Here is a 25690-nt window from a genome sequence, read left to right as displayed (position 1 = left end):
CTCGACAGCCATTACGGAACCCTAAATCAATCGGGCAGCGTATCTAATACGTAACCGGGGGTTATGATACTTACAACGAGGCAGAGCTTCGCTAATTTAGGGGTATAATGCCCGGGTATAGTGTATACTATATAGAAATTGAGAGAGAAAGAAAGTTGTGAACGATCGGAATTGAAAGCTGATGGCCCCTATTTATAGGGTTGTTTGTCGACCTCGTCGCGCCCCGCGACGGAAACCAGGGAAGGCTTCGCGGCCCGCGACGCCAGCTAGGGTAGGCCCTAGCTTGGCTGACTCAGATGCTAGGCTCGACACGAGTCCGACACGTGGCGGCATCGGGGGAGGGCGGGTGGCCAAGCGCTCGCGCCCCGCGACGGCACTCAAGGGCTCTGTCGCGCCCCGCGACGACCCACTAAATTTTGTTTTTAATTAATTTTAATAAAAATAAAGGTATTTGGGGCCTGTTTTCGTATACGGGTGTATTTTAGGACGTATTGGGAAATTTTAAATATTTTTAGGGTGTAGAAAAATTTAGGAGGGTTGTTATAAATTTGAAGGCACTTCCGTAATTAGCTTACAAGTAAATTAACGGGAATATTTCACAAGATGATAACTGTTTTGGTCAAAAATCAAACAAAGGATAATGTAATCAAATCTGATTTTGTGAGATAGTGTGCTTATAAGTTGAATAAATGAATGATCAAATGTGAAATGTTAAGAACAATGAACACAAGGATTTGTACGAGGAAAAAGCCCTTGATCCTTACGAGATCTCCGGCACAAAAAACCTCGGATAGTGAAAACTATCACTATTAAGTGTATTGAACAAAAAATGTATACAACTTCGGATGTTGATCAAGTGTGGTACAATGTTTGCTAATGTGAGTGTATTCGAGAGCTGGTATTCGAGAGTATGTGTGTGTTTATGCTAATAGCAATCTATCTATCTAAACACTTGATCAACCCCTTTAAATGGAAATAACAACTAAGTCCGAAATTGTAGGGTGACCACGTCCAAGCTAGTTTACGTTGAACCAATTCCGCACGTGCAGCATCTTCAACGAATGTGGACCGAGATTCTCGCCATGACTTGGTCCATATCGTCCATGACCTGCATACCACTACATGAAAACACAGAGAACAATTGTTAGTGAAGTTGTGAAATAATAAGGATCCGTGAACCTCAGACTTCCTGCATCAATTGTTAAGGATCACTGATCCAGGTCGGTCTAAGGATATGTGATCCATAGTTAATAAAAATTATCCCCTAACAATAACCAAGTTTCAGGAGTGTTTCAATTTGACCACTCATAAAAAATTGTTCTAATTAACTCATTAAAGTTTATTTTATTTGCTAATCCTATATAATTAACCTGAATGGGAGGTAAACTATTTTAGGTGACATTTATTTTTTATTTTTATTAAATATGTTGACATAATTTATTTAATAAAAGAGAAAAATAAAGTTAATCAAATAAAAAATAGATACACATTGTGATTATTTAGTACTGTTGCACCACCACCTAACTTTTGAACCACCATCGCACCACCCAACCGTCACCGAGCGTAGCATCCAACCGTCGCACCACCAAATCGTTGCACCACCATCGTACCGTGGAACCACCACCGGCACCATGCCGTGGAACCACCATCGGCATCGTGCCCTGGAAACATCCAACCATTTTTTGGTGACCACCATGCACATGAGAGTTTAGTTCTTGATAGATGTAAAGTGATGAATTGATAAGAACAAAGATATGCTAAACTTCATAGAAATTTAGTTCAAACTAAATTGTGATGAATAGATAGGTATATGATGGATATAAACAAAATTGTGATGAATGGATGTGTATATGATGGATATATGAATGGACATAAACTTCATATTTGCTTTATTGTATGATGACCACCTTCAAACAAAACTTTATATTGGTCAACGATGTGCAATTTTTTTCTAATAAAGTTGAATTTAATTCTTGATGGATATAAACTTTAATTTTTTTGTTTACTAAAATTGAATTATGTGTAAAAAGGCGTAGAATTAAAAGTGACTTATTCCATGGTTTCGAGAAGTTTTTTTTTATAACTCATATTCACCATTTTGGATTTTATAAGTTAGAGTGCTTTGGTTTGTCCTTATTTTTATATTTTTTTTAGTGAAAGAAAAAGAGAAAAAAAATCAAATTTGTGTTTTAAATACTATTAGAGTTAGTTGCGGGGCGAGTCCCTATGGTTTCTTCAATTAACAAGGTTGGGTACTAAGTTTTTAAATGACAAAAATACCCTAAGTTTTCAGTTAGTATTTAACAACCGTTAGCCTTAACGCCCTAGGATATTACAAAATCAAAATTTAAAACCTTATATTGTTACTTTAAATTATTATTACCTAAGGTTGTTACTTTTCATAAACCACAAGGACTAATGGTGTAATTAGTTCTAAAATTCACGTACAAAAAAGTGTATATATATGTGTGTATGTGTGTATATGTGCGTACGCATGTATTAGTAATAGGTATATAAAAAATTTATATATCAGTATTTTATTAATCAAACGCATTTAGTTGATTTTTGTGTTTAAAAGAAAAACAATAATAAAGTAAATTGGATTGAAATCTTTTGGACCACACAAAGCATAACTTCACCCAAAGTCTCTTTCACCTTCATGCTTTCTTTCTCGTTCCACCCTTTAGCAATCGACTTTTGTACCCTTCTTTCCATACATTTCTAGTTGACCACAAATTTGTGATGGCAATTTCGTAATTAAATCTTAAAATTGATGGCATTGTCTCTCCTGTTGTAGTAGTGTTATGTTCTTTAATATATACTAGGTTGTTCGGGGAATCGGCCTTTTTTAAAAAGCAAAATTAATCATAGTAATTAAAAATCTAGTTATTGACAACGATTTATGTTTCGACTACAAATTTTTAGTATAATAACATAAATTAATATTATTTTAAATAATATATAAAAAGATCAAACATGTAAAAAAAATCATGACGTCACAACGAAAATTCGTTTAAAATTTAAAGCGGTAAGTTTTTTTAAAAATTTGGGGGTTGTAGGTAAAGCGGGTTTAAAAGAGTAAAAATAACTTTATTAAACTTTATGGGACGTGTGATAAATTTATTAAAACCCAGGGGTAAGAATGTAAATTGATTTAAAAACTTAACAAACTTGATCAAAGTCCAAGAACCAAAACCTTTGTGATCAAAACATAAAAAATAAAGTGTCATGTAGGATGATTAAAATGCCACAAAAATTGAGTAAATTTCATAAATGTAATAAAAAAGAAAAGTTAAATATATAAGCATAGATAGCATTATTGTAATTATAAACAAAATTGAGACCAAAGCAAACATGTTAGTTTAATAGTAAAACAAAAAAGCACAAAAAAAAATGTGGCTATAATATAATATAATACAATACAATACAATACAATACAATACAATACAATATAATATAATATAATATAATTAAGTTTATGTAATAACTTAATCCAATTGGGTATCAAAATTTAAAAGGCAAACAAGAAATAAGAATGGAATTGAAAAGTTTAAACGTAATTATTTTAAATATATTTGTGCCTTTGCCTTTGTTGTGACTAGTTTTTGCCCCACCCGCATTGCGGGGTAATAGGCCGAATATTTCTCTCTCATAACATGTATATCTGTACAGAGAGTAAAATTGTAATTATATTTTGAACTGGAGGCGAAATCATAATTTTAAACTGAGAGCAAAATCATAATTTTGAGATAGGGGGAAAACATAATTTTATTTTGAACTGTGGGAAAAAACGGAATTTTGAACTGATGGCAGAATCGCAATTTTGAGCTAGAGGAGAACAACATTTTATTTTGAACTGGGGGCAAAAACGTAATTTTACACGAAGGACGAAGGCGTAATTTTAAATTGTGAATAAAATTAAAATAAAAATGGGTTGGTCTAATAGGGAAGTGCCAGGCAGACGTAATTTTGAGCTAGAGGAAAAAACAACATTTTATTTTAAAATGAGGGCAAAAACATAATTTTAAACGGAGGGCGAAACCGTAATTTTAAACTGGGAACAAAATTAAAAATGAGTTTTTGAATCGGGGGCAAAAGCATAATTTTGAGCTAGGGGCAAAATTATAAATTTATTTTGAGCTGGGGGCAAAGACGTAATTTTAAACGAAGGACGAAAGCGTAATTTTAAACTGGGAATAAAATTAAATAAAAAAGAGGTTGGTCCAATAGGGAAGTGCCAGACAAGCTGCCTGGCACTATTCCCTGAGCTTGTAAATGTATATGTTGGTAATATGTAATTTTAGAGTAATAATATATACAGAGTAATTATAGGGAGAAATATCTTATGAATTAGAAAAACTCATGAAACTTGATGGATGAACCCAGCTTGCCTGATGTAACAACTTTTTTATATTCTGATTTTTGTACTTTTTATGTCACGAGGAGAGAGAGAAAAAAAATATGTTACACCTTTTCACTCGTTACATTATATGTAACTTCATCTGTTACATTTTCTTTAATTTCAATATTATAATTTTCATATTTTATGAAGTGTAACAATTTCGAAGTTAGATTTTACAAGCTTTTTAATTCGTAGTGCATGAAAAAAATATGTTACGTGTTTTACAGAAAACTTTTAGTGTAACAAATCCAACTGTTACACCATTTTACAGAAAAAAAAGTAGCTTTTGTAAAAAGTCAATCTCCACCACAGATCCCACATCCCATGATAAGCACTAGGGAGTGTTACACATCGGATATACAGAAAACATAGTAACCAGAGAATTCACAACGGAAGTTTCGAACTTTAACTAAACGTTAAAGAGTATTATACATATGTACTATTATACAACAACATTTTCATCAGTTAAACTATACTAGAGATCTAAATCTCCAGCAACCATCTAGACCTCTTTCTCCTTATATCTCATCATCCTCGATTCTTGCAATCACATGGCACCTAGGATGTGTGCCCGAAAAATATTTGGGACTCAGCATAAACTGGTGAGTTCATGAGCATAAATGATCTTATTCAAAAACATACTTTTATCGACTATAACATCAATCAGATATAATCATGGCAAACAAATAAGAATAGAGTAAGCACAGTATGCTCACATAACCAGGCTATGTATACAAACTCTATTGGCTAAATCAGATACATACAATCAGCCCTCAATCATCCTATCAATCATTGCCAAATATCAAAGATGCTATAAATAGTCGATTACATAGTTATTACCAATCAGTTAGAACAACACATCCTATTTTAGAAACGGTTCAGAGGAACTCACCTTGCTAGCTAGTAGTTCTTAAGTCTTCAGATAATTAAGTTTCTTGTAAATCTATAGTCCTGGTTCTAAGTCTTCTGATAGTTAAGCATCTACTTCATCCGTGAATTACAGTTTTAACCCTTCTGATTCTAACCCCTAATTTCACATAATGTAATCCATATTAGTGTATAAACCCAACTCAAACTTTAACGATAATCACGAGATCAAAACCTCAACGTAGTTAACAAAGTATAGCCTTATTCAGGCAACACTTTGGCATTCGTTGATTGGTTTCGGATCAATTAGACAGGGTGTCATTTCGGTGAGTAGGGTTTAACACACGAGGATACAAAGAAACAGGGTTATGAGAGATCAGAGATCGATTTCAGAATTCGAAAATGAGCAACTAGATATGTCCCAGACCTGGCCCTTATATAGGCCAGGTGGACCTCTCCTGCGCATCGCGGGAGGAGACAGGGTATCTCCTGCGTGGCGCCAGGGAGGTCAGTCTAGCCTAGACCGGCCATGTGTCCAGCATAAGTCTGACACGTGGCGCATGGGCGTGACACGTGTCCTCCGACACCTTTTTCGTCCAATTATGCGTTTTCTCGATTTTTGTGCCTATACTTATCGTGTATGCTCGGGTGTTGATCCTAATTGGTTTGGTTTTTAATTGTGAGTTTATTAAGGGTATTTTTGTGAGGGTTCGTTCACCGATCGCAAGTTTCGTCGCACGCACTTGGGGTTTTGATTACGGTTTATTCGGGACATTTGGATTTGATTGACCAGTAGCCTCGGGATGTTACAAATTATATTTAAATAGATGGTGTAGATGAGGTTTTCTAAGTTTCTTAAACTCACATGAGTTTTTTTTTATATTCCTCCCCTATATATATATATATATATATATATATATATATATATATATATATAGGCTAATTATAATGAGAAAACTCAGTCCAGTTGACTAAACCCTGAAAACTCTAATATGTGGCTAGGATTGATCCACGTTTAATCTTTTATTTGAAAGAGCCAAGGACAGGATAGTAATTTTACATGTTTAATTGTTGACATGTGTTGATGGCTTTGGTGATGTCTGCACACGCAGACTTCTTTCTACTAGTTTCAAAGCTTCTTCATTAATGCATATTGTACTTTCTTGTGTAGACTTTCTTCATATCTCACTTCATCTCTCACTTCTCACTTTCACAACCTTCCATTTCATCAGCTTTTTCATTCATTTACTATCACAACCTTCCATTTGAGAAGCTTTTTCATTCATTTATTCACACATCTTAGAGAATGTGTTAAAGAGAGAATCCTTACTCACCATTGAATAGATTTTGCATTTAAGATGGCTGATTCTAACAGCCAACAACATCGAAATGTTGCCGGCGGTACGGAGTTACCGAACCTCAATGATGATCCCGGTTCACCCTTAAATGTTGTTCCACATAATCTTTCACTTCATTTTGCATTTAATGAAGATGAAGATGCCTTGGTTGAGGGTAGAGTTTCACCAGATCCTGAACCTATTTCTTCAGAGATTCCACGTGAGTGTTTTTTTTTTTATGTTTCATTAAGTGTATAGCTTTTAAATGCTTGTGAGTGATTTTTTTTTTATTTGTAGCGTCACTTCTGAATCAGCATGTACCAAATGATGATGAAGATGGTGTTCAAGATTGTAGTTTTACTCGGTTGCTGTCAACAGGTCATTGTTTTCATGTGAAACCATGAATTTTTTATCTATAGTTTTATTGCAACACCCCATTTTTTTAATGTTTGTAGTTTTTTTATTATTATTATTATTATTAATATTATTAATATTATTAATATTATTATTATTATTATTGTAACAGATGATGTTTTGGTTAGTTTGGTTGAAAATGTGGTATTTTTTTTTCAAGGAAAAAACAAGTGTAACCATTTTTTTAGAAACAAGCTTTTAGAAAACATGTCGTTACACTTGTATTAATTTTTTATATTTTTTTGGAAACAAAGGACTTGAAATTGGTAATATGGTTAGGTTATATATGATAGTAGGTATTGAAAAGGTGACACTATCGCACACCATAATAATAATTTAGTAAGGACAAGGATACGTTAACAAAGTATGACATATGGTCACCATAAAAAAAATGCAATAGCATCTACATTTTTTGGCGTCATCAATAAAATGTATTTGAATTTTTTGGGAAACGTGTTAATGTTGTATTTTTGGAAACTACAGTATCAGTTTGTTAGGTTTCATGTTACAATTAAATTTGTTTTCTTAACCTATACGTGTTATAATTTATTAAACAATACATTTTTTCTAGGTGTTCATGCGGACGAGGAATTTTATGTTCACCACACACCCAATGGGACTCGAATGTGGTGTCCTAATGTTCCTCTTGTTTTAAAGCCTGTTGTTGGTTCTGTTTATGAAACGTGGAAGGATGTGTTCAGTATGTACAAGGACTATGCTGTGTATTCTGGGTTTTCTATTCGTAAGGGGCAAACCAAGAGATGGAAGGGTGTTGTCACTCACCAGTACCTAAGGTGTACTAAATATTCAAAACCACAGATTAAGCGTAAAACTGATACCTTAGAGCATTCAAGCTTGACTATTAGGCAAAGTAATTTCACAGTGACAGATTGCAAGGCTAGTATACTGGTTAAGTTTTGTGAGGGCAGCTCTACGTGCACAGTGGTAGGGTTCAATGAGCACCATAATCATCCGTTTGTTGAGCGTTTCAATCGTGACCTAAGTAGGATTTCAAGGAAACTACCATTTGCATCTAAACAGTTTATCCATAACATGAGTTTGAACAGAATTGGTCCGATTGTTTCTCACAGAGTTTTAGTGTCCCTGATGGGCGGACATCACAATGTACGTGGCACGCCAACTGATTTTAAGAACTGGAGCCAGTCGGTTAGGCTTTATATTGGCGATCGTGATGCGCAACTTGTTATAGATCATCTCAAAGAAAGATCTGAGAGCTTACCAGACTTTTAATATGAGTTTGTTGTTGAGAAAGGGCAATTGAGATCGATTTTTTGGGCCGACGAAATTTCCAAGATAAACTACGAGGTGTTTGGGGATGTGTTAGCTTTTGATGCGACTTATCACACTAACAAGTAAGGTTTTGGATAGTTGTACTTTTTTCCCTTTAACATATTATTAACTTTTTGTTTTTTTTCTTTGTCGCACAGGTACAACATGATTTTTGTTCCTTTCACAGGCGTTGATAATCATAAACAATGTGTGACATTCGGTGCTGGCTTGTTATTCAATGAAACCACCGAGTCTTACAAGTGGTTACTTGAATCATTTCTGAAGGCACACAAGAAGCAACCAAAGTTAGTTCTGACGGACCAGGATCCTTCAATGAAAGCTGCCATTTCAGAGGTTTTCACAGACTCTCGCCACCGCCTTTGCATGTGGCATATTATGAAGAAACTTCCCACCAAGGTTTTATTAATTTATGAATCTATTTTGAGATTTTTTTTTGTTTCATTTATGTTAACAGTTTTTGTGTTTTTCATATGTATAGATTGCTGGAGATCTGTTACAAAACTCTGAGCTAAGAGCATTGATGCATCGTTTGGTGTGGAGTATTCACATGAAGCCATCTACATTTGAGACGCGTTGGCAACTTTTGATGGAGGAATATGGGTTACAAGATCACGACTGGTTGAATGACATGTACTCAATTAGGGACCAATGGGTACCTGCCTACTTCCGCGACATTCCAATGTGTTGTCTGATGAAGACTACATCAAGATGTGAAAGCTCTAACTCAAGCTTCAAGGTCAACTCTTCTAGCGCTAACACACTAGTTCAGTTCATGCTATGTTACGAAACTAGGATAGACAATCAGCGTTACAGGCAACGCGTTGCAGAGTTTAAAACTTCGTCTAGTGTATTCATGGACAGTACTGACTTAGTTATTGAGAAGCATGCTTTTGAGTTGTATACACATGCAATTTCTACAGAAGTAAGAAAAGAGATATACAAGGGGAAGTTGTTTTGTTACATTGTAAACACGGAGGATTGCGATGATGGTTGTGTTTACTATGTGAATCAATTGGACAAACGTAACAATGCAACCAACACATTCACGGTAACTTTGCCGTATCCTTATAGTTGCATTTTTTTTTAAGCTATTCATTATGCTTTTTTTCCATAGAAGCTTAATTATGTGTTTTGGTGTTTTTATAGGTTATACTTGAGTTGAGTAACCAGTCGGTATCCTGTTCATGCAACAACTTCATCCGTATTGGATATCTGTGTAGGCACATTTTTTGTGTTTACCGGGTAAACAATATTGAAAGAATCCCGGCCCAGTATGTTGTTAAGCGTTGGTCTAGGGACGTGCTTCCTAAAAGTTTATTTTCTATTGAAAGTAGATATGGTGTTGATACTCGTCCACAAGCTGCTGCGAGAAGTCAGATTCTTGAGATCGTAACTGAATGTGTGGACGCATTAAGAAGCGATGTTGGAGGACTTTCCTCTTTCGCTGAGCAGATAAAGGAACTGAAATGCAAGTTACTAAATGGAGGACCAGTTGATGACGAAGCCAACAATGATAACTATGCTGCTGTTGAAGAATTGCTTGGTGTTTCCTTAGATGGGGACGTAACTCTTGACAATCCAGACGGGATCAGGAACAAAGGACGCGGCAAACGCCGACGATTGACTAGAGCACCTCAGGATGGTTCGAGCAACTCTGCTGTCAAACCTCCAAAAACCCCCCGGCTTTGCCGAACCTGTATGAAGTATGTGACTGGGCATGATTCAAGAAATTGCAAGAAAAAGAGGAACAAGAACAAATCGGTTAACGAGGACGAGGACTCAAGCTCTGCGAGTCAGGAGTCCACTTGATTTGGTATTTTTATGTTGATGTGTGTGATATGCGTATTTTGAAAACTTTTATGACGCCAGCTTTTTGGTCTCCATGTGTGTGGAGGCGCAAGTAAACTTTGATCATCCCTTTTGGACATGCACATGTTTGCATGTGTAGATTACCTGAAAAATCGATGCACATGCATATGTTTGCATGTTAGGATGTATTTTGCTTTGGTATGTCGTATGTTTTTAAGTTTAATGACTATGGTTTAACTGATCACTTGCATTTATGAAATGATATCCCTAATGTTTTGTGTTAGAAGTAAACGTTGCATTGTTCGTTGAGATTAAGAAATGGGTAGTACTTAGTTGGATTATCCTTGTTAGTATGCTAATGATATTTTCCTTAGTATGTACTTGTTGATGTTTCGTTGAAGCTATGATATTTTCCTTAGTATGTACTTTGTTGATGTTTCGTTGAAGCTGATACCTTTTTGTGCTATGGATTTTTTTGTTTTTTTACTATGTTACATTTTTTTTACCTTGAGTTTTTTTGTAGATTTTTTGCTGTTTTGATTCTGAATTTTTTCAATCGTATGGATTTTTTGGTTTTTTTTTATACTGTTACATATAATTAGAAAATTGTTTAGAAAATGACCTTTTTTCGTTACAAAAGCCAGTAACAAAAAAAAAAATTCTAAGCACATATATAGTAGTTTGTTTTTTTTTCTGTTTGTTACTTTTTCCTTTTTTTACCTGGCGATGCATTTAATTTGTCATTTACTTTCATATCTAATCACCACCATCCTCCCCCAAAGTTTTATTTTTTTCATTATAAATAAGTTTCAGCATCCCCCAATGTGTATATCCCCAAAGCATTGTTACCTACTTATCACACACACAAGCATAACAATGCACAAGAGGCCATGCTTGGTTTCTAAACTTCCGGATGTTGAGGCGATTGATATCAAGCCTGAGAAAAATGAGTTCATTAATGTTGGCAAGAGACTTCGAAAGTATGCATCGACTCCAGTCGGTGGTGGCAATATTCCTGAAACAACCCATCTACCCGCTATGCCCATACGTACGCTTAGGAAGATTTTTACCAGTGATGGGCACCCCCGCGGGAAGAGAAGTAGTTTTTCGACCCCCAAGGTTGAACCCGATCTGAAGCCTACGCCGCGAGCAATCCCGAAAAACGAGCCTACTGTTAACGCTACAGTCAAGATGGAGCCAAGAGTAGTTGAAGATCCCACAACTAGCGATTGGGTAGATGATGTCGCGTGGATGAGTGAAATTGAGTGGGATTCATATTTCCCAATAAACATATCAGTTTCCCCTGTGCCAACAAACCCATGCAAGTGCAAAAAATGGTTCACGTGAACAAGCTCAAGTAGAAATTAGGTGTTGTTGGTGTGTTTTATTTAATTATGTTGTTTTTTAAGATGTATGTATGTTATTAGGTTAATTAGAATTTAGGTGTAGTATCAGGTTATCAACATTATCTAAGGAGTAATTTATGTGTCAAATGTTTTTGTAAATTTTTGTGGTGTAATATCTAATGGAAAAAAAAAACTATCTAGTTTGTGTGTTGTTACTTTCTTTGTTGGGATGTATTATTATTTTTTTTTATTATGTTTTTGGTTTATTCAAGTAGATATGTGGTAAACTTTTTCCTAGGGGTGGGGGTAGGCATATGGACGTGGGTAATGACAAAAGGATATATGTAGAATGGGACCCACAAATGGTTTGTTCATATCTTTATATTAGATCACTAAAGGCTTCCAACTATCTCCATCTCCAACAACCCAAACTATATTTAAATATATGACTGCCTATATATGATTTTCTCATCTATCTTTTTCGTATACAATTCATCTCTCTCTCAAAAAAGATGAAAAGGTGTTCATGTGGGAGGATTGCTGTTATCCGGACATCATGGACCGACGATAACCCAGGAAGAAGGTTCTTTTCATGTCCATTTAAGGTAAAAAATTCGAACCCTGTTTTTAATAAGCAAATGCGTGTTCTAATCGTGTTTTTTGCCTATTTTTTTTAATGTAGCCTAGCAACTGCCCTTTCATTGGTTGGGTCGACCCACCGATGTGCTTACGGTCATCTAGGATCATACCCGGTCTTTTGAGGAACATCAACAACCTGCAAGCTGAACTGTTTACCCGCGAACAAGAAATTCGGAAGAAGAAGAGGGTTATATGGTTACTGATATTAGCGTTAGTGTTTGGCAGCTTAATTGTTAGGGTTGTTTGTTATCATTAAGAATTAGTTAGTACTTAGTTGGATCATGCTTATTAGTATGTTTAATGACATTTTCCTAGTATGTACTTGTTGATGTTTGGTTGAATCTGAGTTTTTTCTATGTTATGGGTTTTTGGGTTTTGTTTTTATCATGTTACATTTTTTCCCCTTAAGATTTTTATGTAGACTTTTGATGTTTTCAATCTGAGAATTTTATATGATAGTGTTTTTTTTGGTTTTTGGCTTTACCATGTTACATTTTTTTTGACTCTGATTTTTGTACATTTTTGGTGTATCCGAGATACATTTTTTTTCAGTGAGATTTTTTTGTACATTTTTGTTCTAGGTGTGTTTGATCATTTGCTTTCGTTTTTGATCACGTGACTCTTTTTTTTATTTATTTCTTTTTTTTCCCTAAAGTGTGTAAACTATGTATGCCCTTTTTTTAAGATATCAATTTTTTTTTTTTAAATCATATAATAATGACACGAATTTTTGAATAAGATACATTGGAAAAACATAGATTTAACTCAATAGTTGAGTTCATAATAACTTCAATACTAAATATGGTAAACAACATAGGATAACTAAAGTAAACAACGTAGGATAAGTAAAGTAGCCCTATATTGCATGAGAGAGGGAAAATTGGGGCACTTTTTAGTCAAGAAACGATACATTGGAAAAACATAGATTTAACTCAATAGTTGAGTTCATAATAACTTCAATACTAGATATGGTAAACAACATAGGATAACTAAAGTAAACAACGTAGGATAAGTAAAGTAGCCCTATATTGCATGAGAGAGGGAAAATTGGGGCACTTTTTTTTTTCACACCGATAATAGCAACTTGATGTAAACATCACTTTTTAGTCAAGAAACGATCCTGGAGTGCCATATTGAATTTCAGCGCTGAATGGTTCTGGGCTAAGCTCACTCTCCCACGGGTTGTGATGGGCCCACGAGATAAGAGTGTTTGGTGAGTAGCACGAGTAATCATCATTTATAGGATCATCTTCTGGATCATTGGTAGGCTTTGGATCAACTGCCGGGGGGTTCACTTGTGCGGTATTGACTGGTTTAGCTTCGTCAGCGAGCATCACAGTTGAAGAGCTTTTGACAGGGGTAACTTGTGTAGTGAAGTAAAAAGACCCCCAGTCAACATCAAAAAGTGCATCATCTAAGCACATCTCATCATGTGTTGTTCCTTCAGGTTTAGTGTTAGTAAGGAGGTCACTTATAAGCTTAGCATCGATACCAAGATTTTCTTCAACAGCTTGCAGCGTTGTCGGAAGAGAAGGGGTGTTTGTGATTTGAGAACACTCTGGGTTGGCATCTGATTTTGGAGCTTGGAGTTCAAATGAAAGAGTTCTCCGCAATCGTTTGGTAACCCGTTTCGAGTCGGATGGTGATGCTGGACTAGACATAATAAGTTTTTTTTTTCACTTCTTTTTTTATGGGGAAAAAGTGATGAAACAAATGTTTACATTTCACCCTAATTTATAAAGAAGCAAATGATGTTAGGTGGATAAATTAATTAGATTCTTTACATCAGTTTAAATCAACATTAAATGTTGCCTTAAATGTAATATCCTAACCATTATAGAAGTTAAGTATTTTTTTGCTCTTTGTTTGTGTGTTAAAGCAATTAATTGAGAAATGTAACATAAGGGTTATGGTGTTAGGTTGAAACATATAAGGCTACCCATACATATAATTAGCTAAGCCTTTCAATCAGTAGCTTTTTACATTTGATATAACAACTTTCTTTAAAGTTTTGTACTTTTGATTCTTCCTTCCTTTTGTTCACCCCACGTTTGTAGGTGTATATATATTTTATTTTATTGTTATTACGGGGTTTGTTATTACACCACAAAGAGTATATTGGGATTCATTTAATGCTTGGGATATCAAATCACAAGAGGGCTGCCCATCACAAGAGAACTATTGATGCATGTGCATAAGATAGAGATAGAAGTTGACATTTTGTTTTTCAATTTTTTATGCTTTTTGCTTTGGTTCGTGTAAACATCATTTGACTTTGTACTTTATACTTGCTTTTTGTCCAATTTAGTTTCCCTATAATGGGTGATTTATATCACCTTTTGTACTTGTTATTGTTTATATATATTATTATAATTTTGAATCAGTACTATGATATATTTTATTGGGCATGGTGTTGGTTTGCGTGTTTGTTTTTGGTGCAGATTAGACTAGACACTTAAAAGTTGGCAGCATTAATTTGTAAGACTTTTCTTTTTTTTCTTTATATAAAATGCCCCATAAAATATTTTAAATAGGAGTAGTATATGCTGTGTCTGCCTTATATTATGTTACATTTTTTATTTTGTACTGTTTTTTGTAACGAAACATGTCTTTTTTTTCTATTGTTTTTATTTTTGTATCAAACTAGCTTGTAATGATAATTACCACTGCTTAAGAAATTAGCTTGTTTTTGTAACAAATTAGCTTGTAATGACAAATTTTACCACAAATAACAGACATATTAGTCATAATATTTCTTTTTAGATTAGTCAAAGTGATAAAAAAGTTATCATATGAAAATACTGCATTTCTACACCTTTTGTTACTACATCTTTTTTGTATGCTTTTCAAATTAATATATCTTAGTCAAGCTTTTCCATTAGTGTGCTTATGGGTCGCCAAAAGTTAACATTAAACATACATATAAAAACATTTGTTCCAAAAGCAACGACATAGTCTAATAGTGAAATACATAAATAGGCAACTGGCAAAGTACGAGTTATATTGTTTCAGTTCTCCACAAAAAACATAACACTAGCAGAAGCTTACACTGTTAATGCAGCCTCGCGAACCTTCGCGTTCATCAAATTCACATTAGAGAGTAGCATGCGTGTAGCGAATTTTTTTCGGAGGGCAAGAATCTGTTTTTGCTTTTTCTTCCAGTGGCTGCTAAAACCACATTCAAAAGGTTCATTGATGCCGTTAAATTTCTGCATGTGCTGCATAAGGAATACCGCACTATCCATTGGATGCGCAGGGGTCGCCCATTTGATATTACACCTTTCAATCTTGGCTGCTGAGATTTCATCTTTTGCCGGATGTTCGCAAAGCTCCAAATAAACGTCCATCATATGCTTCTGTTAAAAACAATATACTAATCAGTTTTGGTATGAGTTAATTTGTTCCTCATCATGAAGTTTACAAGAACAGAGAATGACTAACCACTTTGTACGGTGTGTCTTTAATGTAGTAGTCTTGATGATCCCTAATGCCAACTAAGGGTGTGCGATCAGGCCTGTGGTCTATCACTGTTATTGCGCCTTTTTTCAGATCGAAGACAATCAAGTAATATTGATCATTCTCAAGGATTGGAAAGAAAACCATTTTCAACCCAATGAACTCATATGCGCCCGCATCCGTCACCCTTTCGATGAACGTTTTCATACGTTCATCATCATCACAAGCAGAATCTGTCAATAACCAGCTGTCCTGTAATTTTTTTTCAAATAAGATGTGTCAATAAGTTGGTGCAAGACCCGAATTCCAATAATTAAAAAAATTCTTTTTGAATAGGCAAGCTGGTTCAAGAGCAAAAAGACTTAATAAATTCAGAATCATAGACAAAGATCAAAACAATATACGATGAATACTCACTATCACAGTTGTTCTAAAATAAATACGCGTCAAGTCGCCGTTGCTTCTTTCTACTTCTTCAAAATTCATTAAATCTACCCAAGCATCAACCACGTCAGGGAACACCTTCACTTCCTCCCTCAATGTGCGCATCAGCGTCTTTGTGATTTCGGTGCCGTAAATACTATTGAATATAATATCTCTACGCAAGATAATGTTAAATTTATAAATTAAATTCTAGACATAAAAAATCTACGAATACTATGTTTTTACTTATTTTTTATATAACTGAACTTACTCAGCAGATTCACCAAATTTTCTTGTTACCCCGCTAGACAAAGAGACGACCATTTTCCGTGGCCTGTATGTTGTTTATGAAAAACGTATGCTGTTATACATTTAAAAGAAAATAGTGTACTTGTAAAAAAACATTCTATTTTGGACCAAAACATTCCATAATCTACCTAGAGCAAAGCCTTGCTTAATGTAACAACTAGTATTTTATAATTTAAACGGAATCTTACATTGAGTATTTGATATCGAACAGAAAATCCCATATATGCTGTTCTTCTGACGTTATTTCAATTTCCATTCCGTCATCATGGTCATCACATGACCGGTTGAACCTCCCAATTGGTTTTATTCGTTTTGATTCAAGTTCCTTTACCAAAGCGTTATTTCTGATATCATTTTCAGCCTCTCCCTTGCCTGCTTATTTTTTTTGGTTTGTTAGTATTAATAAAAAAATCATAAGTTTTATTATAATATAGTAATGAAGTAAAAAACATGTAGAACTTACCATTGATTTTATTCTTGGTCTCTTCTTCTTTCGATTTTTTATCTTCTTGATTCATGGCATCCGTTGTTTCATCGACATCAGCACCTGCACATTTTTTTTTGGTTTTTATATATATGATTATATGTTGTGTACAGGAATAACACATGTTACGGTATTTTTAATTTTTTTTTATTTTTGGAATCATGAGTTACCTAGGTCGGTTTCTTGTGTAAGTAGGTCAAAGGTAGGGCCATCAAGCAATTCTTCCATGTTTTGTGTTTCGTTGCTGGTGTCCAATTCTATTCATTTACATGTACACATACATGTATGTGTTAGTTTTTCTGTATTATCGGTTCATCTTAATTTTTGTACACATGTAACAGGTTATACGTGAGTTTTTATAAAATGGGTGATTGAAACAAAAAAACATGTAGAACTTACTTATCGGTGAAGCTTTCTTCTCTTGATCTTTTGCCTGACTTTCTTCGTCGCGTGTCACTACACATGTGACATTTTTTTGTGTAGTAGTCGGCGAATCTGGTATCTTCTCTTGTGTTTTGTCACCCTCACCCTCATCTACATATATTTTACATTTAGTTTGCATTTATAGGAGATACATAAGGCGTTAACTTTACTTTTGGCTGATTAGTTTTTGCCATTAATTTTTTACGTTATTTTTAATTAAATCATGCTACATTTTAATTAAATCATGCTACATATATGTAGGGTTTTTTAATGGTTGTGTTATGTTTGTAAGATTAATTTAATTGAATTTAAGTAGGTATGCAAAAAAGTTCATACCATCAACGTTTGCCACCTCAGTTGCAGTTGCGGCATTATCTTGATCTTCTGCATTTAGACCAAAAAAAAAAAAAACTAATTAATTACCATTTGTAGTAAACGTTAATACATATTTAAGGTAGTGATTTACCCGTCATTCATATTACCTTCCGTGTAATCATTTTCAGGGGTTTCCATTGTCTTCTTGAGAGACATGAGGACCCCGGCAATTTTTTTCTGTGGGGTATCAGGCACAAGCCACACCCTTGTTTTCCTGGAGTGAACAATCTTCTCATACCGTTGTATCAATTTCTGAACTTGCACATTGCGTGGATGAGCATTAAACACAACCTCCAACTTTTTTTGTACCGTTAGCTTTTTGGCTTCCATGACATCCAAATGCTTTGTAATAGATTCAATCTCATTCTACAAAGAAAGTTTTCAAAAACATTTTTTGTAAGTGATGTTGAAAGAAGATAATTATTCTGAAACTGGTTATGATTAGTAATCTTACATTAAGAACTTCATCATTAACTCGTAACTCAGTTTTCCTAAAATCCCGTTTAACCACAGCAACTTCATGCAAGCTGCCTCTTCCAAACCCACCTGTTTTAATCTCCAATCTTTCTCTCTTTTTCAATTCGTTTTTATTCCACAATACGATTGGGTTGATTGACCGGTCCACTTCAAGTCCGGTGCATTTAACTCGGTCAACGTACAACAGCTGTGTAATGAAAAAAAAAAGAATTGAAAGTGGTAAGATAACTAAACAAATGTTTGTATAGCTATATTTTTAGTAAGTTTTTTTACAGAAAAACACTTACAGCCAAAAGCGTGAGTGGACCTGAAAATGGAGAATCAGGATCATACCTCTTCCATCCGTCTTTACAAGATTTAATTTGCTGAATGACGTAGGCACACCAATTAATTTTACTGAAATCCGTATTTCCAGTTAAACTTTTCAAAATCCACTCCTTCATTCGCCCATTTCTATTACACTCAACCATGACGGTTAAGAATAACATCAGGAAGTCTAGACGGAAATTGAAACTATTGTCTTCATCACTTGTGCTTATAGATTGTGCCAGTTTTGTCGGCGCTACAAATCGTGAACGGTATCTTTTTCGCCATGCCATAACAGCACCATCAAGCTTCTCAGATTGTTTTACATTTTGCATGTTTATGCCTTTGTTAGGAATTCCAAAAAGGTCATGCACAGACTCAACATCAACACTTATTGACCCACAGGACATCTCGATAGCCATTTCTTCTGTATTGAAGTGATCCACAACATAGTGTGCAAGCTTTGCAGGTATGCTACTGATGTTGAAAGATAGCATCTTACCAAACCCCATCCTCTTCACATCCTCTTGTTGATTACTGGTTAGAGACTTGATGCATTTGTACAATTGCATAGGCGCTGAACGTGTTTTTATTTTTGGCCAATTATTGCTTTTTGGTGGTTTCCCACTTCGCCTTAGCACCCGTTCTTGTTTTTCTTTTTTTGTTTCCCTCACCACAGTTGCATGTTTCTCTGGCTCGACCGCATCGCCTTTGTGACCCAAGGTGAATTCTCCAGCCATCTCTGAGTCGCTGTCGACTGAAACTAAGACACCAACTGTCAGATATGATTTACATATTTTTATAAAGGAAGGAAACAAGTTGTGTGTACATACCTATTAATTTCCTTTTCACGATTTTCTTTGTTTTGCTAACCGCCCGTGATTGTTGACCTGTAAATTTAGGTTTTATTAAGAAAGTATTGAAACATATATTTATTTAGATTCCTAAAGATGACCTCTAATACAGTTATGTACCTGCTCTAGTACGTGTTGCTGGCCCGCCCGCATCGACATCAACTGGAATGTTTTTTACAAATTTAATGTACATAAATATTAGATATATAAAAAATGTAACGAAGAAATGTATATAGAAATAAAAAACATACCTTTTTTCATTTTCTGCATGTTTCCCCCGGGTGTGTCCAAATCACTGTCTGGTGAAACTGATACACCAACTTTGTTTTATTATTTATATAAAACATAATTATGAAACAAACAAAAGAAAAAAAAACGCTTGTACGTACTTATTAGCTTTCTTTTATGCAACTTCTTTTCGCGATGTGCTTGCTTACCTACATTTATACGAGTTTTATATAAATCCAAATCTATTAACAACACTTTACAAAATATATGTCTTAACAATATAAAGATAAAAGACTAATTTTAAAACATTTTTTACCTCCTCTTGTCCGCGTTGCTGGCCCGCCCGTGTTAGCATCCGGTGTCACTATTTAGAACGCTTAATAATTAGCATTAAGGTATCGAAACATATATATTATTTAGATTCATAAAGATCACATCTAAAACAGTTTTTGTATATTCTCCATGTTTTTTCCGCGTGTGCCCACTCGAATCGTTGCCAACTCAGAACGTTTTTTTCAATGTGCAAGTACATAAACATTAGATTTTAAAAAAATGTAACAAAGAAACTTTTATACGTAAGAAAAAACATACCTTTTTGTATATTATCCATGTTTTTCCCGGGTGTGTCCAAGTCACTGTCTGTTGTAACTGAGACAATAAGTTTGTTTTATTATTTTTTTCCAGAACATAAATGTAAGATTAGTGAAAAAAAATGCTTGTGCGTACTTATTAGCTTTCTTTTTTGCAACTTCTTATCCTGACGCGCTTGCTTATCGACAACCGGCGTACAGCGAGTCTTTTTAGCTGCATTTTGTTATAATAATTAGCATTAAGGTATCGAAACATATATATTATTTAGATTCATAAAGATCACATCTAAAACAGTTTTTGTATATTCTCCATGTTTTTTCCGCGTGTGCCCACTCGAATCGTTGCCAACTCAGAACGTTTTTTTCAATGTGCAAGTACATAAATATTAGATTTTAAAAAAATGTAACAAAGAAGCTTTTATACGTAAGAAAAAACATACCTTTTTGTATATTATCCATGTTTTTCCCGGGTGTGTCCAAGTCACTGTCTGTTGTAACTGAGACAACAAGTTTGTTTTATTATTTTTTTCCAAAACATAAATGTAAGACTAGTGAAAAAAAAATGCTTGTACGTACTTATTAGCTTTCTTTTTTGCAACTTCTTATCATGATGCGCTTGCTTATCGACAACCGGCGTACGGCGAGTCTTTTTAGCTGCATTTTGTTATTTGTAAACAACATTAATAAACTAATTTCCAATTTAATGCGTAAGCATAAATTATGAAAGGTTTTGTAATTGTAAACACCTGGGCTCATTTTTCCTTGGATTTTTAGTCGTAAATGCGGATGACTGCAAAATGTCACGTATGCCAACAAAGCATCAGTTTACACATCAGAGCAAAATGTCACGTATGCCATCAAAGCATCAGTTTACACATCAGACGACCATTCTTCGGACAATATTTATGCCCTTTATTTTTTATTATCCTCAGAATTCTTGATTTTTTTTACTTATGATTTCTGATTATGTATTGATAAACCACGAATAGCCGTTTTTTCTAATTACAGATTATTAGTGTAATTTATTTTCTCAATCAAATAGAAGCAAGAAACATATACTACACAAAAATTGTGATGTTCAATACATTCAAACCTAAACCCCCAAAAGTCAATTCATTTAGAACCACACACAAACTCTAACCCTTATAAAAATTAAAGAAACAACATTAACAACAAATCATAAGCCTTTAAAAAACCAACTGGGGTGTCCCAGTTGGCCAGTCCCACCTCTACTCTTCACAGAGACCCGGGTTCGAGTCCAGGCAGGGGGTATTCTGCCACCTTCTTCCCAGAGGGAAACGGACTCAGCTCGGGATGGGGTATTAACCGCCAGGCAGCATTGGGACGTTGCTAGCTTGTGGAGTGGGATCACTCCAGCGGCCGGGAGGTCCGTGCAATAACCCCCCCCCCATAAGCCTTTAAAAAAATCCAGAAACAACAAATCTATGAAACACACCCAAACCTGTATATATAAAATTCCGGATTCTACATAAACAAAGGCTTACAAAATATATAAAAAAAACTTCATTTTTACCCCCCCCCCCCTAAAACAAACCAGTTTTAGTCGGCACCAGGCTATGCAAATGGAAGAAATTTTTTCGGGGAAGAACCATGTCTTTTTAAGAAAACCCAAATATTATTTGCAGAACATAATCGCCATAAAGTCCATTGTTTTTAACATCCTTCATTGTTATGACGCACAAGACTAAAAAAACCATGGCAAACTGTGAATCTATTTTACACTTACATAAACAAAGAGTAAGTAAAAACCTGAAACGACGTGTCGGACCCCTAATTTTTCCGGCGAACGTTCTTTTCTTCGGTGATTGTCGGAAATCTGCGTCGATCTATGAAGATTCAAGAGACTCAGTGATGAAGATGAATGTCAGAGCGTGAATCTCAGGTGATTTTGGGGTTAATTTCAGAGGTTTGTTGAAGACTACGAGAGAGAGAGAGTTTTAGGAATTTTTGAAGAATGTGACGGTTGTGAGTCTCCGGTGAGTTTTGGGTATTTTGAATTTTTTGTAGACTGAGATAGGTTTTGTAGATTAGGGGGGTAATGATGTAGTTGATGTAAGTTTGATGTAAACTTCTTACACCATGCAGTCTTTTTGTTATAAGAGCTTATATCACTTTCGTCTTTCCCATATTGCCCTTCAAGTACCATCAATATATTAAAAAAATGTACAAAAGGCATTCAAAATCCAAGAATGAGAAGATTAAATCTCAGCCATCCATGAAGGTTAATCAATGGCCAGTAATGGGTTTTCAGGGTTTAGTCAACTCAATTGGGTTTTCAATTTATCCTTGCCCTATATATATATATATATATATATATATATATATATATATATATATATATATATATATATATATATAACACTAAAAAAGTGGGGAAACAGGGAATAGTGTAATTAACATGTTAAAAATATCTTAAAAACTATATTTAAAATGCTAAAAACTATTTTTTTTCAAAGTTTTTTGGAGCATATGCATATAAACATGTGTAGAAGCTATTCCAATAAAAATATTTTTGTAATTTTTTTTATCTTTTCTTATAGTCTTCTTAATTTTTTATTAGTTATTGAAAAACTCAGATTTTTTTTAAATTGATTTTTAACATGTTAGGTTGAATTTTTAACATGTTAAATGCATGGTTGACCACCTTTTTAGTGTTCTCTGTCACCCGACCCATAGCGGATTATTGGTCGGAGTGAGATAATTGTCCAAAGCTTCTGGAAACTATTAAAATTTTTAATATTTAATCATGTCATAATTAAAAATGTCACATAACATATAAATATATAATAATCCATACAATATGCGAAGTCATAAAAAAACAAAAAATCTAGTTTATTGGTCTATGACAACTCCTATGTGTTGACATCCTCATCTCGTCACACTTGATTTCTTGTATCATGTGTAAAATAAAGAGATAATTACATCATTAGTCCCTTTGGTTTGTGAAAAGTAACAAGCTCAGTTATTAATAGTTGAAAATAACAATTTGAGATTTTAACATTTGATGTTGCAACTTAATGCTAATGGTTGTTAAAAACTAACTGAGAACTTAAGGTATTTCCGTCATTCAAAATTTAGTATCCAGCCTTATTACCTTGGAGAAATCATATGGACTAACCGTGCAAATAACTCTTATATAATATTTAGAACTCATTTTTTTTTTCTCTTATTATCTAACTACTTTTTTAACTAAATAATTTTGAAATGGTAAAACAAGTTATATATTTTTAAAGATTTTATATAAGTTCTAAATTCAAAACTAGCTTTAATAACGTTTGAATATATAATACTCTTGTAAGATTTTTTTTTCATTTGAGATATTTTGTTATCGAAATTAATATAGATACCTCAATATTATAAGGACTTATGTAAGCGTTTATATATATAGGATTCGGTTCAAATGAAAACCACTATGAGACATGGGGTAGTAAGGCGTAACGAATAATATAAAAAATATAATTTATAAGTGCCAAACATACGATGCTAATTTAACACCTCTAAAAATATTAAATTATATATGCATGTATACATGTATAACTATTACTTTCGAAAATAAAATAGTGAAATTTAAACTAGAAATGACTAACCTAGTTAAAATTTTGTTATAAAAAGATATGAATTTAAGGGATTTTGACTATTTTTATACACATTAAAAACTAAATGGACTAAATTGGTCATTTTGAAAGAAATGTTTTAAAAACACTGGATAACCACAAAACTCACACACCTTATGTGAGCTGTGATCGACCAAACACCCCTGTACAAGAACTCATCTTTTAAAGACCCTAAATTCATCAAATTACCATCAAAAATCAAAGAAGGAAATCAAATTGGAATCAATTTCAAGTGAAATTAGTGATCATTATACTTAGAAGGATCACAAGGTATGTTTAAATTGATTTTTGGTGATGTTTGATTGTACATGAACTTTCATAATTTAGATTCTTGAATGATAGTTTGATGTTATGGTTAAATAAGAATGATTACAAGTCTAAGAACAAGTCTTAGACAAGAATTTGATATATTCATGTTATAATTTATTGATTTCAATGTTTATCCTATGGGTGATTATATGGGTTTTGTGAATAGAATGAAGAACACTTGAATTGTAAGAATGATTTAGTGTTACTTGATTGTTAGGATGTAAGTTTAAGTGTGGTTATGGTATTCTTGACATATGAATTGAAATACTATACTTTAACATGGTTAAAGTCATTAATCATGAACATGATAGTGTTAGGATACCAATTTCGCACACAAGATGTTTGATAAAATGTCTAGATGAACTTAAATAAAGTGATAAACATGAAAGAGTTACTTAATTGAATTAACTAGATGCATTGTATGGTGAATAAAAAAATACGAATGCTAAGCGATATGTCCGAATTGGATTTATAGGCAATTTGGGTGGATCGTCTAGTAATCAAGGAGGAACGGATAATCGTTTGAAAGGAAAGCTTTAAAGGTACGCAGCTATACACTTCGTAAAATCTCGTTATTATTTTATGTTTAGTTGTTTGAATAATAATTACATCGTTATGATGTTTGGTTATTACTAAAACGGAGGATTTCGTATGTATTAACCGAACAAGAATAATTAGAAACTAGCGATAAAGTACAAATGTAAAAGTGGTGGCTTCCACTTAAATGTTTAAACGGGTCAAAATGACTCGAATAATACGTGGTTGGTTGTAATAAGCGATGGATTTCACTAACGAAATCAAACGGGTCAAAACCACCAAAGTAATGAACTTTGGCGAGTTAAGGCGATGGATGTCGCTAAGTAAGCTAAACGGGTCAAATAGGTGATATGCACTTAAATAACGACACATAAACTTTACATATAATGTGCCGTAAATATAAGTATGTTGACGTGTATTGTTTCTTTTTTATAGAAGTTTTGAAGTCATAAATCAAGTTTATGGTTCATAGTTCTGAACGGGTCAAATAAATTGTAAATAATTATGACTCCGATAGCCTAAAGTTAAGAAATTTGTAAATCATGATATTGGATTTTGATTCTATATTATAGAGGATCGAAATACGATCACGTAGGAAGAAATGTGACCCAATTCGGATCAATATCGGACAAGTTATGTCCATTTTCGTAAAAAGTAGCATAGCTGGGAAATGCAGGTCTGATAAACAAACTCGCTGGAAAATGTTACCCCTCGCGCTATGCGACCGAGGACACGTTTGTCTTCGTGACACGCGAGCGACGTCGCCCCACGCGACAGAGAATTAGAACTCTGTCGTGACACGCGACAGCAACCAATTTTAGCTTTTTGTTTGTTGTTCATTGTTTGAAGCATAAAACTTGTATAAACATGTTTTAATGCTCATAACTAACAAGTTTGGGTGTTTTGTTTTAGGTAGCTTACATGATATTGCGGATGACGATCCATCATGATAAACGAACCGAACACGCGCACAAAAGAAGCTTCCGCAAATGAAATTCATAACTTTTGTTATTAAATACTTTGGTGTAGTTTTATCAAATGTTTGTAAATATGGTACAAATGTTTTGCAAGTTAAGTATGTGCTAGTAAACAAGATGTTCTAAATCTTTGTAAACTTCGTTTTGAAGGTTTTGAACTCTATGTAACTGTCGGTTTATCA

General features: G+C 34.1%; 3 protein-coding genes and 3 long non-coding RNA genes across 6 annotated transcripts; 3 read left to right on the top strand and 3 right to left on the bottom strand.

The window, feature by feature from the left end:
- The first annotated feature begins 8643 nt into the window (after positions 1-8643).
- On the top strand, positions 8644-10140 carry LOC110907232 (protein FAR1-RELATED SEQUENCE 5-like). The gene is made up of 3 exons (XM_022152242.2): positions 8644-8727; positions 8810-9379; positions 9478-10140. The coding sequence occupies exons 1-3, from the start codon at positions 8644-8646 to the stop codon at positions 10138-10140; spliced, it is 1317 nt and encodes a 438-aa protein (XP_022007934.2).
- Positions 10141-12003: 1863 nt separating this feature from the next.
- LOC110905806 lies at positions 12004-12481 on the top strand. The gene is made up of 2 exons (XR_002573433.2): positions 12004-12091; positions 12169-12481. It is a non-coding gene; the product is annotated as an uncharacterized LOC110905806 (long non-coding RNA).
- Positions 12482-15108: 2627 nt separating this feature from the next.
- LOC118486536 lies at positions 15109-16328 on the bottom strand. The gene is made up of 4 exons (XM_035983048.1): positions 16276-16328; positions 16077-16179; positions 15567-15833; positions 15109-15481 (listed from the first exon to the last, which is right to left on the bottom strand). The coding sequence occupies exons 1-4, from the start codon at positions 16326-16328 to the stop codon at positions 15170-15172; spliced, it is 735 nt and encodes a 244-aa protein (XP_035838941.1). The 3' UTR covers positions 15109-15169.
- Positions 16329-17518: 1190 nt separating this feature from the next.
- Positions 17519-19824, bottom strand: LOC118486535. Its single transcript, XM_035983047.1, has 9 exons — positions 19777-19824; positions 19622-19669; positions 19484-19540; positions 19353-19394; positions 19212-19268; positions 18360-19135; positions 18050-18259; positions 17703-17961; positions 17519-17604 (listed from the first exon to the last, which is right to left on the bottom strand). The coding sequence occupies exons 3-9, from the start codon at positions 19500-19502 to the stop codon at positions 17519-17521; spliced, it is 1449 nt and encodes a 482-aa protein (XP_035838940.1). The 5' UTR covers positions 19503-19540; positions 19622-19669; positions 19777-19824.
- A 227-nt stretch (positions 19825-20051) lies between these two features.
- On the bottom strand, positions 20052-20974 carry LOC118486393. The gene is made up of 4 exons (XR_004878771.1): positions 20627-20974; positions 20491-20547; positions 20187-20264; positions 20052-20108 (listed from the first exon to the last, which is right to left on the bottom strand). It is a non-coding gene; the product is annotated as an uncharacterized LOC118486393 (long non-coding RNA).
- Positions 20975-23789: 2815 nt separating this feature from the next.
- On the top strand, positions 23790-25690 carry LOC110909159. Its single transcript, XR_002575199.2, has 3 exons — positions 23790-23955; positions 24470-24536; positions 25444-25690. It is a non-coding gene; the product is annotated as an uncharacterized LOC110909159 (long non-coding RNA).

This window comes from Helianthus annuus, chromosome 14, assembly GCF_002127325.2.
Source record: "Helianthus annuus cultivar XRQ/B chromosome 14, HanXRQr2.0-SUNRISE, whole genome shotgun sequence".
In the NCBI taxonomy this organism is placed as follows: domain Eukaryota; kingdom Viridiplantae; phylum Streptophyta; class Magnoliopsida; order Asterales; family Asteraceae; genus Helianthus; species Helianthus annuus.
Note: the sequence above shows the minus strand (reverse complement) of the source record. Positions and strands in the feature narration are given on the sequence as shown.